The sequence below is a fragment of the Erythrolamprus reginae genome, chromosome 2 (assembly GCF_031021105.1).
Source record: "Erythrolamprus reginae isolate rEryReg1 chromosome 2, rEryReg1.hap1, whole genome shotgun sequence".
NCBI classification, from domain to species: domain Eukaryota; kingdom Metazoa; phylum Chordata; class Lepidosauria; order Squamata; family Dipsadidae; genus Erythrolamprus; species Erythrolamprus reginae.
This window is the reverse complement of record NC_091951.1, coordinates 103,338,665-103,356,520: the sequence shown is the minus strand read 5'-3', so window position 1 is coordinate 103,356,520 and position 17,856 is coordinate 103,338,665. Positions and strand designations below refer to the sequence as shown.

General features: G+C 38.9%; 1 protein-coding gene across 1 annotated transcript in view; it reads right to left on the bottom strand.

The window, feature by feature from the left end:
• Window positions 1–11,220: 11,220 nt before the first annotated feature.
• CLINT1 (clathrin interactor 1) overlaps window positions 11,221–17,856 on the bottom strand; it is an 84,670-nt gene continuing 78,034 nt past the window's right edge. The window contains exons 10-12 of the mRNA XM_070738992.1: window positions 16,157–16,452; window positions 14,976–15,180; window positions 11,221–13,055 (exon numbers count right to left, since the gene is read on the bottom strand). Coding sequence (XP_070595093.1) covers window positions 12,688–13,055; window positions 14,976–15,180; window positions 16,157–16,452 — 869 coding nt within the window. The 3' untranslated portion in view covers window positions 11,221–12,687. The remainder of the gene's footprint in view (window positions 13,056–14,975; window positions 15,181–16,156; window positions 16,453–17,856) is intronic.

The window sequence follows — 17,856 nt, the reverse complement described above, 5'->3', positions numbered from 1 at the left end:
TGAAACAAAGTTGTTGGCCACTCTGTGGGCTACCTTGCTCGTACTTTTCCAACACAGACTTTCAAGGACTGTCTTGGGAAATCCAGCGACACATCCTAAGAAAAATGAAAGCGTAGCAGAGATTGTGTCCTTATTCACAGCTGTGGTTGTGAATTAATCAATGTCAAGGGGATTCGGAGAAATGTTAGAGTCGTTTGAGATACCTTGTGCAGGCACATAAAGGAACATAACGTGCCTTTGCCATTTGAAGATCGGAATCCCTAAAAAACCCTTCCCTCTCTCTTGAATGTACCAGTGTACAGTACATTCAAACCAGAAATTAGCCCAAAAACATACGCAGAAGAGACAATTTTGGTAAACTATCCTGGCATTGCCAACATTTTGTATAAAAGACTAATTGCCAAGTACCATATTCACGTGGGACCATTAGTAATTCCATAGCTATGCAAATTAAAACAGTGATGTATGATTTATAGCTTTAATAATGTTCTGAAGGCTCTTAAATTTTAATCACTTGCAACATCCTTTTTAATATTCAATTACTTTATTAACTAATTAGGTCACTTGCTGAAAAAGCACATAAGGTTGGTGCTATTTTAATATCAGCTGAGCCTCACAAAAAAACCTTTGAAATGGTGAGAATGGTTTATTTATTTTAAACAGATCATTAAGATGCTGTCATTAATAAACCAATTATAGAGGGGAAATCAAGAAACTGAATTTCCACTTCTGCATTCAGGATCGTACCCACTTGAGTGGCTGTGTGTGTAATGGTTTCAGAATTGGAAACGTTCTGGGTAAAGAGGCTGGATAGTTCCCATTCTTGCATTCACGTAAGTCTTAACACACACCTATCCACAGGTCACCAGGTTATGGAAAGTTGATTTGGAGCTTTGGGTAAAGGGGAGGCATGAAAGCAGCTAGTAACGAGATAATTTTAGTTCTGAGATGAGTGTTGGACTATTCTTTGGGTACGTTGGTACAAAGTAGGCATCCATTTTTCTCTTTTGTGGAACAATGAGTTAGCATAGCTTAAAAAGGATCTATTTAAGCTCTGGGAAAGCACAGAGAAGTTAACCAATGCAAGTGCTCAATTGAGGGACTTCTTTTGATCTTTTCCACTGGCTTCATGGAGACAAAACTTAGAACAGCATCAGCTGTGATGTCATGCTAATTGTAACTTTCCCATCTAAACCAAACAGAAGGGGAAAAAAATGATATTCAAGATAATTAATTGATAATCAATCAATTCCAGCCTTTTTTGTCTGGTTGACTTTCTCATTTATATGTATATACACACATACATACTCATTTATATGTGTATACACACATAAACGCACACACACATACCCCAAATCTCCCATACCCCAATATTTCATAAAAATTAATAAGAGAAATTATAAATTTAATATATTTTTTAAATATTAAATTTATATTAAAGAGATAATAATTTGCATCGTCGAAGTTCAGCTTTGCCCACTACTACTGATGTAAACTCTTGTCATCAACCTAATGCTCTACATTGCCCCCCCTAAAGGTAAAGGTTACCCTTGCACAGATGTGCTACTCATTCCCAACTCTAGAGGGTGGTGGTCTCATCTCCGTTTCAAAGCCAAAGCACCAGTGCTCTCCAAAGACATCTCTGTGGTCATGTAGCCAGCATGACTAAACACCAAAGGCGCAAGGAATGCAGTTACCTTCCCATCAAATGTAGTCCATATTTTTCTACTTGCATTTTTTACGTGCTTTCAAACTGCTAGGTTGGCAGAGTTGGGACAAGTAACGGGAGCTCACCTCTTTATGCAGCACTCAGGATTCGAACCACTGAATTGCCAACCTTTTGATTGACAAGCTCAAGCCTTATCCACTGAGCCATTGCTCCTTCTCCACCTCCAATTACCATTTCAAATTTTGCTAGAATTGGCTACTATTTTCAGCTCTTAATTACCAGATGGGTGTTTTAGAAACTGACCAATAGTTTCTAAAAATAAATCATCCAGAAAAGGAAGGATCTTGGATTATCCAATAGACTGTCCCAGTCCGAATAGGATGGTCCTGAAGAAAAACAGACTAATCTAGGGGAATGTTGGAGGGAGGATTCAAATTATTTAACAGTGACTTTTCTACACCTTTAGTTCAATCTGCTGTAAGAACTCAGTTTAGAGAGTAAGCTGGCAAGTATTAGAGGGTGACCTTGAGGCAAGACAGTTCTAGAATGTTTTTTCTTTTATTTTCTTGGCTGGATCTTTGGCAATCTTATTATTAAAATATGCCTTTATATTGTAGCCAGTAACTAAAGCCATAAAACCAAACTTGAAATAAGATGATTAATGTCTGCCTATGTGAAAAACATCAGAAAACAAAGATATATATTTGGTTGGGGCTGTGCTGAAAAGTTGAGTAAAGATTGGATGAAAGAACATCAACGATCTTCAATATGCTGACAACCCAATTCACCTCCCCAAAACTGTGGGGGGGGGAGAGGGAGGGTCAGAAAAGTCTGATCAAAAGGATTAAAAGAAGTGAAGAAATTTGTCCTCCTGCTGAACATCAAAAAGATGATCCCATGACCACTGTGAGGAATGGAAATGTCAAAATAGGATTGATGGTTAAGACATGGTAAAGAAATTGCAGATGGATCACAGCAGTAAATTAGTGTCTATCTCCAGTCCAGAAATAAAGCATCAAACCGCACTAGGTCATACAGCAACAATGAATACAATTTGAATACGGGAAAACATCAGGCTGGCAATTAATCTGCACTATTGTGTTCTCCATATCTACCTTTGGTTGTGAAAGTTGGTCCATTAAAACAACCAGACAGGAAGAAAATGACTCATTTGTGCTGTGGTGTTGCAGAAAGCTCCTGCACATTCATTGGACAGCGAAGATGATAAACAAGCAAGTAGTGGAACATATAAAACCAGACACATCGCTGGAAGGCAAAATCACAAAATTCCGTGTTACTGTCATGCAATCAAACACACTGGAAAAAAAAGCAGTTATGCTTGGAATGGTCAGTGGCGAAGAGAAATGAGGCTGCCAAAAACCCCGGTGGCTGGATGCCATGAAAGCTGACACCACACAGAGCATAAAACAGTTGAAGGAAGCTGTATAATAATTATAATTTATTAGACTTGTATGCCGCTCCTCTCCGAAGACTCGGAGCGGCTCACAACAAAAATACAAAGCACAAATCTAATATGAAAAACAATTATAAAAACCCATTATAAAAACAGCCATACCATCCAATTAAACCATGCATAAAATGAAACAGCTAAGGGTCAGTTATGTCCCTCAAGCCTGGCGGCATAGGTGGGTTTTCAGTAATTTGGGAAAGGCAACGAGGGTGGGGGCAGTCCTGATCTCCAGGGGGGGGAATTGATTCCAGAGGGCCGGGGCCACCACAGATCAGAAAGATCAGAAAATGTGGAGAGACCTGGTCCAATAGAATCACCAAGAATGGGACGCAATTGGATCATCGGTCTATGTGAAACCTTATTGGTTTGAAGTTATGAAAAGAAGCACCTACACACACAGAGCAAATAAGAGGTTTGCACTTAGATACTGTTGTGATTCAGCCTGAGGCTGCTCAGGGACCAGCTGTGTCTCTGCTGGCTCCATGCCCGGAGGAGGATGACAGCGTAGAGGAGGGGGCTGAACAGTCAGACGGGGGAGAGGAGAGTCAGGAATGGGATGAAGGAAAACAGCATGAGAGCCCTGGGGGGGGGGGCTCTCCCCAGCCAGTAGCTTGGAGTCATTAGGTGATGACGCACAAGCTGTCATTGACATGAGACAGAGATGTTCAGAGCAACAAAAGGAGCAGTTAAAGAAATATTTTCACCATTGAATTAGAAACAGCTGGGTTTGGGTGTGGTCCTCATCAGCAGGGTTTAAAAGGCAGGCAAGGCCTTGAAGCCATGTGGAGTGTTATCAATTGGAGTTGCGGTGACCTGTTTTGATTCTCAGCGTCTCTGATCTTGGCTTGTGGCCTCGCAGTCTGGAAGACTCGTGGGAGGCGTCTGTTTGCTATCTACAGCTTCGTCTTGGCAGCAAGAATCTGGTATTGCTTCATGGACTATTCCCTTCGTGTATACATTTGCAGTTCCAGCGTTTTTCCTGTTTGTAAGGACATTTTCTGTTACCTGTGTTTTCCTTGAATTATATAAACTGCCTTTGCCTTTTACCAGTGTGTCTGGCTTCTCTTTTTGGGTTGGTATTGGCTTCTGGAGTGACCCAGACAGAACAGATACTGCTCATGGCATAGTGAAAAGATGCTAGCACCAGAGCCTCTTCTATGATAATGAATAGTATATGTGCACTTCAGAAGAAAATAAGAATAAAAGCGCATTTAGTTGCCTCCACAAATACACTATACCAGTGATGGCAAACCTATGGCACGGGTGCCACAGGTGGCACGTGGACCCATATCTGCTGGCACGTGAACTGTTGCCCTATCTCAGCTCCAAGCTGCATGTGTGTGTCAGCCAGCTGATTTTTGGCTCAGACAGAGGCTCTGGGAGGGCATTTTTTGCTTCCAGAGAGCCTCTGGAGGGGATGGGGGGACTGTTTGTACCCTCCCCCAGCTCCAGGGAAGCCTTGGAGCCTGGGGAGGGCAAAACATGAGCCTATTGGGCCCACCAGAAGTTGGGAAACAGGCCATTTCTGGCCTCCAGAGCGCCTCTAAGGGGGTTGAGAAAAGCTGTTTTCACCCTCCCTGGGCATTGAATTATGGGTGTGGGCACTCGCGCATGCGCGATAGCATACACCCATGCTCTTTTGGCATCCAAGGGAAAAAAGGTTCGCCATCACTGCAGTATACCTAGGATCAGTTCTCCAAATGGAAAGTTCGATTTCTAGATCAGGTTATCGATTGAGCCATGGGTTTATTTGCACAGTAGCATGCTAAGATTTATTTAATTGATCTGCACTACTACAGTTAGCTGCTACCCCCACACACTCCTGAAATGTAGGACTAGTTTTTAGTAATGCAAGGGATGAAGGAAAATCTCTACTGGAAAAGAATCCGCTATGCATCACACAGCTGAATTTTTTTAAATGTAAAGAAAGCAAAACAAAACAAAACATCTTGCCTTTACTTCCCCTGCTTTGCAACAGAGGGGAAATGGAGCTTTGTTTGCAAGCACAAAGGCGTGGGCGTCGAAGAGTTGGTTGTTAACCTCGGCAGCCCAATTCAATGTGACAATGACACTTCACAGCACATTGCATCCAATCTCATTTGAAGCTGACGAAGATGGTTTCTGCTTTATATCTATTGGTTTATTAATGGACTACAGCCTCTTAAGCAGATACATATTCATTAGGTAGCCAGCTGTTCAGAGGTTCCCAGATGTCGAATGTAGCTTTATCTTAAAATGTTTGTATATCTTTCCAGTCATGCGTGTGTGTGTATGTGTGTGTGTGTGTGTGTTTACTCTGTTCAAACTATTTTGTTATGGAACAAAGTAATTGAGGGTCTATTAAAAGAGCTGGTTAATTACTAAACTAGAACTTTATGGTACTTGGTAATTTTTTTTGCCTTTTTAAAAATACATATACAGTATAACCATTTGGATCATAAAACATCTTGGGATTTCTAAAAGAGATGTTTAGCAACATTGAATGAAATGCTATCGAGCGTTCACCTTCTTTTGTACAATTGTATATACAAGTAGAATTCTGTGAAATGGTTGAATGGTATATTTTTTGCCTGAGGTCAGAGGTGGCATGGAGTCTTCTAAGAGATTACCCATCAAAGCTTGCAAGAGAAGAAAGAAGCTACTGGCAACTTATACTACTTAGGAAGTTCATTAAAAAAAAAAAAGTTGAAAGAACTTACAGTAGGCCAATCCTTCCAGAGGGAGTTTGGACCACTTTTCAAAATAACAGAGCATGTCCTTCTTGGTTCAGTCTAGTTGGATGGAGGAACAGAAATCTCAAGAGGGCTGTATAGGGAAGCAGCCTCTCTAACACAGAAATGATTCTCTAGAGTCTAGACCAATATTATTTAAGGATCTGTTGAAAAGGTCTTCAGTGTTGTTTCAATCCCTCTTCTTAAAAATCAATCATTAAATGCACCTTGCAAAGAAGCTCTTGAAGCTACTTGACAACCAGTTGGGTGCAGATGACTTCCTTCTTAAGAAGTATTGTTTCAGAAAACGCATCCCACATAAAAATAATTTACCTATGTATTATTTTGCAGGGATTTGCCTAAGGCTATGTTTAATTCCTAGCTCTTTACGGAAGGAAGGTATGTCTTATACATGGGTGCATGCAGTGATGGGCTCCTATGGGTACGGTCAGGAATGCAATACCGGTAGCAAAATTTGGAGCTCCACCCCAGAGCACCCAATTTGCACTGAAAGATGTTGAAACAAAATGCATGAGCCATGCTCACAGTGTGATAGTAAAATTTTTGGTAGCCCATCACTGAGTGCATGTTTCACTGCAAACCATGGGGAATGAATGATTTGGGTTCCAATAAGTTTCGGGAAAGAGGAATAACACCCAAACAGTTAGATGTGAGTCTATATCACAACTTGTAATGAATTAGAAGTGAAATGTTAGGCTAGTGTTGTCTTCTGCTAGGCAAGGTTTAAAACCCCCCCACCTTTCTCTGAAACTATTAACTCCATTTTTATACTAGCAGCATCAGCCGTGAGCAATTTTGGTTGCATCCTGGTTCTATTTGTAATGGGCTTGTAAGTAAGACACAGCATTCTGTTCCATGCATTTCATGTCATGCTGCCTTGTCAGAACTCTTTAAGTAATCAAATAAAGTGGTTGCACTTGATCATTATTGTGGTAACAGCTCCAGGCTCCATTAAAGACACATGACCCTATTTGATACTTGTTATCGATTACAGAATTTAATCTATAACAAGTAGATTGGGGAGGGGAGAGGCTTGATTGGGGAGGGGAGAGATACGCAGTGGGAGCCTTTCTGCCGGACTCCCAGCTGTGAGTGCGCAGGTCACCCAGGGCCTCCTGCACCCCAAAAATAATAAGACCCCCACATTAATAAGGCTAAAGCCATATTTGGTGAGACAAAAGATATAAGGCCCTGTCTTATTTTTATGGTTCTTACAGCAGCACAAGAAATATTGCAATATGAATAACCAAATACAGTGGTACCTCTATTTAAGAACGCCTCTACTTAAGAACATGCCTAGATAAGAACTAGGTGTTCAAGATTTTTTTGCTTCTACTTAAGAACCATTTTCTACTTAAGAACCGGAGTCCGGAAAAATTTCCCAGGAAATTTGAGAGGGACATGAAGGCCCGGCCAGTTTCCTGCCATTTCCCCTTTAACCCGGCCATCTCGGGCTTTTTTGGGCTGCCAGAAGAGCCTTTGAGTGGCGCTTAAGGAGGCTTTGGCAGCCCAGAGAGAATGCTGCCTCAGAGTCCCTTTTCTTTTTCTTTTAAGCCTTAAAGTTTTGGATTTTTTAATTCCCCTCACCTCACCTTCTTTCTTCGGCAGTGACTGTCCTCCTCTTCCTCCTCCTCCCCCCACCCAAATTCCAAGCTTTTATTTCTTTCCTAATGGGTTTGCACACATTATTTGCTTTTACATTGATTCCTATGGGAAACATTGCTTCTACTTAAGAACGTTTCTACTTAAGAACCTGGTCACGGAACGAATTTTAATAATAATAATAAATTTATTGTCATTGGCAACGAAAGTCATGTGACACCCAGAGACCAGTCCCACCATACATAAAATCAGAATAGGTAAATTTAAAAATAGAATAAAAAATAGAATGTCCCACCCACTACAAATTCCCCACCCTGAACCACTCAACCATCTACATGACAAACCGAGTAATATTGTCCAACAGTTCACTGATGGTGACCCTTTAGTTCGTTGTTAAGTACGAGTACAGCCCTGGGATAAAAACTATTCAGGAAACGTGTGGTCCGAGTTCTAGTTGTTCTGTATCTTCTGCCAGAATTAAGTTCTTAAGTAGAGGTACCACTGTACAATTGTTAAGCTTCATTCTCTGATTATCTCCAAGGAAGGAATTAGAATAGGAATTTCTATATAGGCAACAATGTCATGACTTAGAACAGTGATGGCTAACCCTTTTCTTGTTGCGTGCTGGCACCCATAATGCAGTGCACATGAGACACCCTGTGGCCCATGCCTGCATGTGCAACCCTTTGTGATCTCCAAGCAAATGTGCGCATGACACCCCCATGCTCCCCATGCATGTGTATTTCCCCCTTTGCACATGCACAGCAGATACCCCCAAATCAGCTGGTTGATAGGAGCTGCATGTACATGCACGGTGGAGCTAAACTGGGCAATGGCTTGCCTGCCCGCAGAGGGCTCTGCGTGCCACCTGTGCCATGCGTGTCATAGGTTGGCCACCACCGATCTAGAATGTCCAGAACATCAACTGTTTTCTTGATCTCCAGTCCAATCCAATCTGCAGTTTAAATGGTTTTTTTCATAATAGCAGCATGTTGTAAATCAGGGATGGTTTAATATGTGTCAATTTCAGCTTCCAGAAATCTCGAGCCAGCATGCTGAAGAATTGAGACCTATATATCTCAAAAGTTGCCATGGTTGAGAAATACAGTACTAGTATAAATTGCATGGCTCTTTTCTTGTGAAAATCCAATCGTTAGGACAGTTTCACTGTCATAAGAAAATTTCTAATTGACTGGTATGTACAACATCAGGTATTGATATGGCTTCAAATCTCAAGAAAATGGCCAGGTTCTCCTGAATTTAATATGCATTCCCACCCCAAATATATAGGATGTTGATGTAATTGTTTCCTTTGGAATCACAAGACTTAAGGGGTTTTGGAGAATGCTAGGCCAATCTTTCTGCAAAGTTTACACGGAAGATTCTCGTACTTTATATTAAACGTGTAATTAGCTGATTTTCCCCCACCAAAATTTTTGCATGCTTGTCTTTATTTCCTGTATGAAAACTCATTTACTAAGTCAATGTTCCATCCTTGACAGAACTCAGGGATATCTTTTCTGCCCTGAGAAAACCTGAAAAGCATTAGTTTCCCCAGAGTAGTTGGGGAATCAAATGTATATTGTGGATCATTATTTATATTTTTGATCAAATTACTTATAACTTTTTTTAAAAAAAATCTCATTTTGCAGCTCCAAAGAATGTATTAAAATCTTAAACCAGAACCAAGCCATAGGCAAATACTCATTTACAAGGTAACATGTAACAAAATATATAAGGCTCCTATTTAAAAAAAACCATTGCTCCTCTTACTCTTTTCCAAAATACTCAATGTTATTTCTCCTCCCATTACGGTCAATCCTGAGTCAGTTCAAATTTCTATTGCTCAGTTCTAGCCAATATTTTCCTTACTAGGGAAGAATACAAATGTTGTGACCCTCAAGTCTGTCAATATTTGTGATGGGGCTGCCGACTATGTAATTATCTGCTTTCAAAAAGGCTTTCAAAATTAGCATTTAGGATCATTACTGTTGTTCTTCAGACTGAATGCATAGCCAAACAATTCAATTTCCTGCAATCTCCAGAAACCTAAAACCTGAAAAGGGAGGGAGGAAAAGAGGGTTAAAGCATTGCCTTACTATTAGAAAAAAAGAGGGTTTAAGCATTGCTTTACCATTACCGTCAAGCTGTTTATTGATAAATCTGTCCTTTTTGTTCCTTCTTTCCATAGAAAATGTTAGGCGGTTCTTTGTTGATGGATCAAGATAAAACAGATGCTCCACCCACTCTCATATAGTAATTTTAAACATCACTTCTGTTACGTCATTCTTTCTGAATACGTTGCATTACCATATTACCAATAAATCTTTTATTTATTCATTAGCTATTGTTTGAAATGGCAAAATATAGGCAGTTTTCCAAAAAGAATGATACATATTGTTTCAGTGATCAGCATCACTATGGCCTGGACTTTTTGGTGGGTGTTATGTGTTGGAAATATATCAAGTTTCTTATTAATTTGTATCCAATACATCCTTGAAAAAGAATCTCTTTTCTGGATCTCCTGGCATTAGAATGGAAGGTGGACTTTAGGGATAGATCTAGTGCCTACCAAGTGCCCCCCCCCCATCCAAAAATACTTGCCCCCAAGTTTATTTGATTCTATTTTTTTTTCTTAGAACATTCATTTGGGGGCTGTATTACTTGAATCACTAAATTGCCAGTATGTCTGCATGTGTCAAATATAATAATTAAATCTGCCTACTGGGAGGATATTTTAGATCTCCCCATGCATGAAAAATATTCACATCATCAAAGAAAAGAGAAGCGTTCTCAATTTGTAAATTTGCTTTCCATTTCCTCTCTTGGATATTTGCAGAAACATATTTCAGAATTATTTCCAAGTCTGGTACCTGTTGACCAGGTTTTGAAAAGGCTCAGATTTGAAAAGCTGCCAATAGGTTTGCTTTTATACTTCTTACCTGCCCTGAATATATTGTTACATGCTTTAGTGTCCACAGAAAGGGTACAGCAGGATACAATCAAATGGTAATACAGTACTTCCAGCAAAATATCTGACAGGTTTCACCATGTCTTCCAAAGCATTAATCTAGTCCAGGTTCATCCCAGCTTGGTTCCACATTTTGGTACTTTGCCATCCTAGTAGATAAAAAAATCTATTTGACCACTTCTCCATTCCTCCATGGAACCCATCTGCTGCCATCACTTGCAATTCATGTTCTATTTGCATGCTTTCTTTCTTTTTCTGCTTCTCAACATCTGTCACAAGCCGAAGTTATGAAGACAATTCCCACAAAAAAGTTCAAGGATTTCAAAATTGGAACTGAAGATCTGTCCTGCTCAGCCAGTAAAGCTTGTCTTGATTACTTTGATGTAACAACACTTGAAAGCTCCTATTTTATGAAACTAATTTAAACACACTGAATTGTTGAAAGATTAAAAACCGCAGTCAGCTAATTACACTCACTCTCATCTCTTATTCAGCAAATGAATCACTTTTCATTACCACTTAGCTGAAGTACATGAATTTCTGCCTAATTAGAAATGTTGTAGATGGAGCATTAGCAAGGCTGGAGTGGGTCAAGATATCTTGGCTGCTTCATTTTTAATTTTTAACAGTGGAGTTGGATAGAAAAGGTGGGTGATAAGAAGTCATTAAACATTTTTAAATTATTTATAAATATTACTTTACCCAAATGATCCTTATTCCCCCCAACTGCTCTCATAAACATCAAATGGAATGAAAGCAAGAACAGCCCCAACAGTGCTTTTAATGAACACTTTAATGTTATGCATAACAGAACATTATGAGTACAATGGAAATAAATTTTAATCAATTTAATAGGAACAATAAAAAAATAAAGTAACCAAAAGAAGAAAGGGGGAAGCAATGAAGTTTTAATACCTAGAATATAGTACTTATTTCAGTAGCAGCCCTGACTTTGCAAACATAAATTGAACTTCTGCATGCCAGATCAAAAATCATGATATGTGGGTGATCCTAAATGGAGGCTTTCTTTTAAACAGGTAAAGGGGGGAAATCTTTCATTCATTCATTAACTTTTTATTTTCATTTGATTCATAAAGTCTGACTGCTACAGGTTTCCTTTAATAATAATAATAGTAATAATAATTATATATATATATATATATATATATATATATATATATATATATATATATATATATATATTTAACTCCTCTCTATTGAATTCTGCAACTGCTAAGGCCATATTTAAATAAAATAAAGCCACAATTGTATAAAATCTAAAATTTAATGCTATTGGCTTGACAAAATGTTTGAAGATGATTACCATTAACTTAAAAGACAGTCATCTGGTTGTTGTTGTAAAGTTGTAAGAAAGAAAGAATGAATAAACATTGCTGCCTGTAGGTGATTGGTGATGTAAACAATAATGCCAGAGAATGCTAGGGAAATGCCACTAGCCATTGATGCAGAACTGCAGAAAAATAATTTTAAAAGAATTCCAAATTATACATCAGAGTTCTCCAAAAGGAAACCATGTAGCAGTTCTGGAGAATATTCCACCAGTCCTATGCTGAATATTATATAGCCGAACCTGGCAAGAACATCCCTCCCTGCCCTAGCTTTATTCGTAGGCAAATTGCTCGAAGAGGTCTATAATAAAAATTTGGATAATACAGCAGTGCTGTTGGAAGAGTAGCAAAAGTATATATACATTCCAGGTCTCTTTGAATTAGCCATAATCACATATGTAAGCCATTTTGGACAAAAATATATATATATATTTTCTTATAAAAAATTGATCAGCATACTTTGACTTCAAATTTGACTCAGTGGTAGGAAAAGGAATGGATCCAATTAAGATAAAACAGATTCCAATTGGGGGGGGGGGAAAGAAATCAAGTATAAAATTAGTTTCACACGTATTTACCCCCAAATTCCATTTTCCCCATAAGTTTCAAGAGTTAAAACTGTTGCTGCTACCAGAAAAGCTTTGAATTGTCCCATTATAAAACATGGCCTAGACATTGGAGTGTAAATTCACTGGAAGAACATTCAATTCCAAAACTTGAACAAAAGTAGTTTTAGAGTTCAAAAAAAATGACCTTTGGATTCATATGTGGATTCCTTTAAAATAAGCAATAAAAAGAAGGAAAAAAAGCATTTGATCAGCATTTTCCACCCTTTATCCCAGCTTTATTTGTGCAGCTAAAATCCTTCATTCGATCTGATTGGTTTATAATCTTTATTTGCTAAAATTGGCAAAGTTGGCAAAGGCATCTTGTTTAGGTTGCACAGTTCCAGGAGTGATAGAGGATGCCACAGCTATATTAGTAACTCCCATGCCAATTGTACCCGACAAACCCATTCCAGAAGTTGGCATTGCCATGTTCACATTCATTCCCATCATGCCCTGGTTCATCATAGGGTTAGGGCCTCCCATGGAAGCCATCCCCATTGTGCTAGTCATTGTGGTAGGCATTCCCATCCCCACGGGAACAGGGCTGCCCATCAATGGGTTTGCTGGAGTTCGAAGAGGCATCATGCTGGGGGGTGAGTTGAGGCCCAAAGCTGCAAAATTCTGAGTCATCACATTCATAGGTGGTTGCATATCTGAAAGAAAAATGTGGTTTAAATATAAAGCATTTTAAATGTTTGCTGTCTTACTTATTTAAGGCAAATCTTTTCTCTCTTTTTCCCCCTGGAGATTTATTCAAATCAAAGCTTCAAATAAAGTAAAATTCAAGGCAGAACCTTTAGAGCACCACTCCATACTTTTCTAATATCTAATATTACTACACAGTATTAACTTCTACTTGTTGCAGCTTTCCCACATCCACATTTCAGCTTCTCTTCCTATTCCTTTATCGAAACCCCTATCAACATATTTTGATATTGAGTGATCTATACACCTAAAGCACATTCCTCACCTCATTGGGGGTTGGGGAGGGACCTCATTTCCTTTTCTGCTTGAATTTCCCTTATCTCTGACTGGACGACATTATAATTAGGAAGAAGAGCAATCATTGCCTGGAGAGATGGATTTGGGATTTCCCAAGTGTTTGGGAAAAGAAGTCGACACAAGAAGTAAATGGGTATGGTATAACCACTAGATTAAATATGGCTACACTTTGTGAGATTTCAAGCTGATATCATTTCATTGCTTACAATTGTGCTTGCCCACTGCCTATTGGCAAACCACGATGCATATTGGTGGATTACAAAAGGTTCAGATCCAATAAAGAGAGAAAAAAGGTCCCACAGTGTCGGCCTTCTCCGGGTCCCGTCAACTAAACAATGTCGGTTGGCGGGCCCCAGGGGAAGAGCCTTCTCTGTGGCGGCCCCGACTCTCTGGAACCAGCTCCCCCCAGAGATTAGAACTGCCCCTACCCTCCTTGCCTTTCGTAAACTCCTCAAAACCCACCTTTGTCGTCAGGCATGGGGGAATTGAGATATCTCCCCCGGGCCTATATAATTTATGTATGGTATGTTTGTAGGTATGTCTGCTTAAAAATGGGGTTTTCTTAACTACTTTAAATTTTAAATTGTAAATTATTAGATTTGTTATGAATTGTTTTATTATGTTGTGAGCCGCCCCAAGTCTACGGAAAGGGACGGCATACAAATCAATCAAATAAATAAATAAATAAATAAACAAACAAACAAACAAAAAAAGTTATCACTTTCTGCTATTTGGAAATGCCATTCATGATGATGCTGTACATTTGCCACATTTAAAGATAGGTTAAAGCTAACACAAATCAACCAACCATGTAGCTGTTGAGTGTTACTGATTTATATTGTACAACAGAATATAGCAGTGTTGGAACCAATTAATTCTAGTCGGTATTTACTGAATAAGCTTCATTTTCATTTCCAACATTCCTCAATCCAAACTCCTTTTGCATTGCTATCTACGCTTTTTTATATAAAAATCTCTGTTTTTATATAAAAATCTCTATGTTTAGAATTAGAATTCTTTATTGTCCAAATGTGATTGGACACCCAAGAAATTTGTTTTTGGTGCCAATGGTCTCCGGGTATATAAAAAGAAAAGATACATTCGTCAAGAACCATAAGGTACAACACTTAATGATAGCCATAGGGCACAAATAAGCAATCAAATCATACTAGGAAACAATCAATATAAATCGTAAGGATGAAAGCAACAAATTAGGTAACTAACAAGCTTTAGGAAGCATTAAAAGATCATCAGGCCCTTATTCAATTCATCTCAATACTGTCTATTTTTACTGGAAGCAGTTTGTGAGCCGGAAGAATCAACATTTTCCCCCCTTAACACTGTATTTGGTACTTCATAGGTGCAAAATAATAATTTATTATTGAACTGGTAAAGCCCCACTTTTATTTGAAATATAACATGAACTCTACTGAGACAAAATACTAGAAGCACTGAAAGTGAAGTTATGTAAAATATTTTCAAAATGAAGAAAATGTTAATCATACACAACCCCATTCAGGGGACAAGTTTTACAAACATGAATGAAAAGATTGGAAAGAATGGTTGCTTACTCTGTTGCTGAATCATTGTGTTCAGTGACGGTTGCTGGGGTTTTGAAGGCTGCATACCAGGAACTAAATTGTCCAAACTGATATTTACACTGGGATCGGACCATGTTGAAGGCAGAGTTTTGCCTACATTTTTGGGGACCATCTCTGTGCCCATATTATATAGTGGATTAGGCTTCTGTATCATTGGATTAACACTTTGCAAAGGCTGGAAACATTGAAAAGAATTTTTTAGAGTTGTGAGATTCATTGCTTTAGTGGTCTAGAATTTGACTAACCTACAAAGTTTGCACATATGAGATCACAGATCACAAAGGACACTGATCTAATTTAAGGGAGGCCTAGTAGGATAGTAAGGGGTCTAGAAACCAAATTTTACGAGAAGCAGTTAAAAGATTTGAATGTGTTTAGCCTGTAGAACAGATGTCCAATTAGCAATATGATAATATCTGAAAAGGGAATTGGCTTTTTTCACAATAGAAAAATTTGACTTATTCTTTATTGCCTCAGAGAGGAGGACTGGAACCAGGGGGATAAAACTATAAGGTTTAATAGTCATCAATCAGAAACAATTTGATGAATCCTACATTGGACAAATAGTTGGTTACATGACTCTGAAGTCTTTCCCAACTCTTTAGGTTCTGGAATTGAATCATTAGTTTCTGCCAAGACCAGAAACTCAGAAAAATCATTTTGCCCATCCACGTTTGACCTCTTCAGTTATTTTTTTAAAAAAATCTTTATAAATTAGATGGAAATAAATAAAAGATTAATATTTTGTAATTGAGCAATTCCCTCTTCAAATTCTTAATACAGGAAACAACTGACACTTCTTCCGAATCATTACGTTACAGCTAGAAATTCTACAGTATGTTCTGTTGCTCTAGAACAGGGGTGTCAAACTGGGACAGATGCATCATGCGCAGGCTACGCCCAACCCAGCTTTGCAAAGGCAACAAGCATCACAATACGTCATATGACATGTTCAAAGTTTGACACCAATGATCTAGAATGATTCTTTCATTCTACTTAAATGAATCTCAAAGGATAACATTCAAAGTAAGATAGGCTAGAAAACACTCAGAACAGATAAAAATAAGCTAAGTATTTGCCTAAATGATTCAGACACCATTTCAAACATGGAGAAAATGGTGATTAATGGCTTGCAGAACAATTATATATACCTGCGACCTTGACATAGGTAGATTAATGCTGACAGTGTTAGTGCCCATCATGGAGAAATTCATGCTTTGAGAAGAGGTCATTGTGGCTTGGGAGGTGCCCATCAAATCAAACATGTCAGCAGAATTTGCAGCAGCTGGAGACTGACCAGGGCCCTGTTGACCAGAACTGCCAAAGAGCTCAGCAGCTGGCTGAGCAGAATTACTGAAGAGTTCTCCAGCTGGAGCAGCTGGGCATGGAGCAACTTGGTTGAAGGAACTCCAGTCACCAAATTCTCCATTCCCGCTTGTAATTGTACCTGGAGAGGGAAAAGAAAATACTTTTGTAAGTCAAATCAATGCCCCACTATGTGAACTGATACAAATGGGAATTGACATTTGTCCACCCAGATTAAGATCTGGAGGTAGAATCTCCATTTGAGCCTTACTCTCCCTCATGAATATTCTAACCATTTGAAAATGGTAGCAAGAAAATGAGAAATTCACTCGCTAATGGCAGAAAGCATGGCTTGGAAGGGTGACACCTGTTGACAGTTTATCAGTAGAATGCAAATTCCTGGACAGTATAACATCTAACCCCAAGCGCATGATGAATAGAGGTTCAGTATTTAAATTGTTAGTGCAGTGCTACCTCTACCTAAGAAGGCCTCTACCTCCGGACTTTTCTAGATAAGAACCGGGTGTTCAAGATTTTTTTTTGCCTCGTCTCAAGAACAATTCCACTTAAAAAGCCGAGTCTCCAAAACTGTAACAGGCAGGGAGAAGCCTCTGTGGGGCCTCTCTAGGAATTTCCTGGGAGGAAACAGGGCTGGAAAAGGTGTGGAGAAGCCTCCGTGGGGCCTCTCTAGGAATCTCCTGAGAGGAAACAGGGCTGGAAAAGGTGTGGAGAAGCCTCCGTGGCGCCTCTCTAGGAATCTCCTGGGAGGAAACAGGGCCTCCACCCTCTCTGTGGTTTCCCCAATCGCATGCATTATTTGCTTTTACATTGATTCCTATGGGAAAAATTGTTTCTTCTTACAAACTTTTCTACTTAAGAACCTGGTCATGGAATGAATTAAGTTCGTAAGTAAAGGTACCACTGTACTGAAAAATGGGGAGTTTAAGTAAAACAGAAAACACTGACTTAGACTGCGGCTTTGAATCAAACACTATAAACAAGCATGGTCTCCCGGTCGTAAGTAATAAAAACAGCAATTTGTTCAAACTCATCCGATTACATATAAATTATTTGCTGTAGAAAGAGTTATTAAATCAGGATAGCTAAGTGGGATACCAATAAAATAATGGCTTTCAAATTCAACTGCCTCTGGGTGTTTATCTCACCTCTGTTATGCTGGTTGACAGCATTATATAGTATTTATTTAGCACTCTGCGGGTGCTTTGATAAATATGCATTTAAAGCTCTCACACACATTCAAATCTTTCCACAGAAAATACTGACTAGCTCTCCAATTATTTCTGTTCTTTTTACAGAGGAATCTATTTTTTAAAAGTACATATTCAACTTGAGTAAATGTACAAATAATCCTAGACGTATGACAATTGGCCAGGAATCTCGGTGAATAAGAGATGTTAAGTGAGTTATCATCATGTGACTGGACCTGATTTTACAGCCATTTTTGCCACAGTTGTTAAACAAATCGCTCGGTCATGTGAACCACACATTTCTTAATTGAATCTAGCTTCCCCAATTTACTTTACAG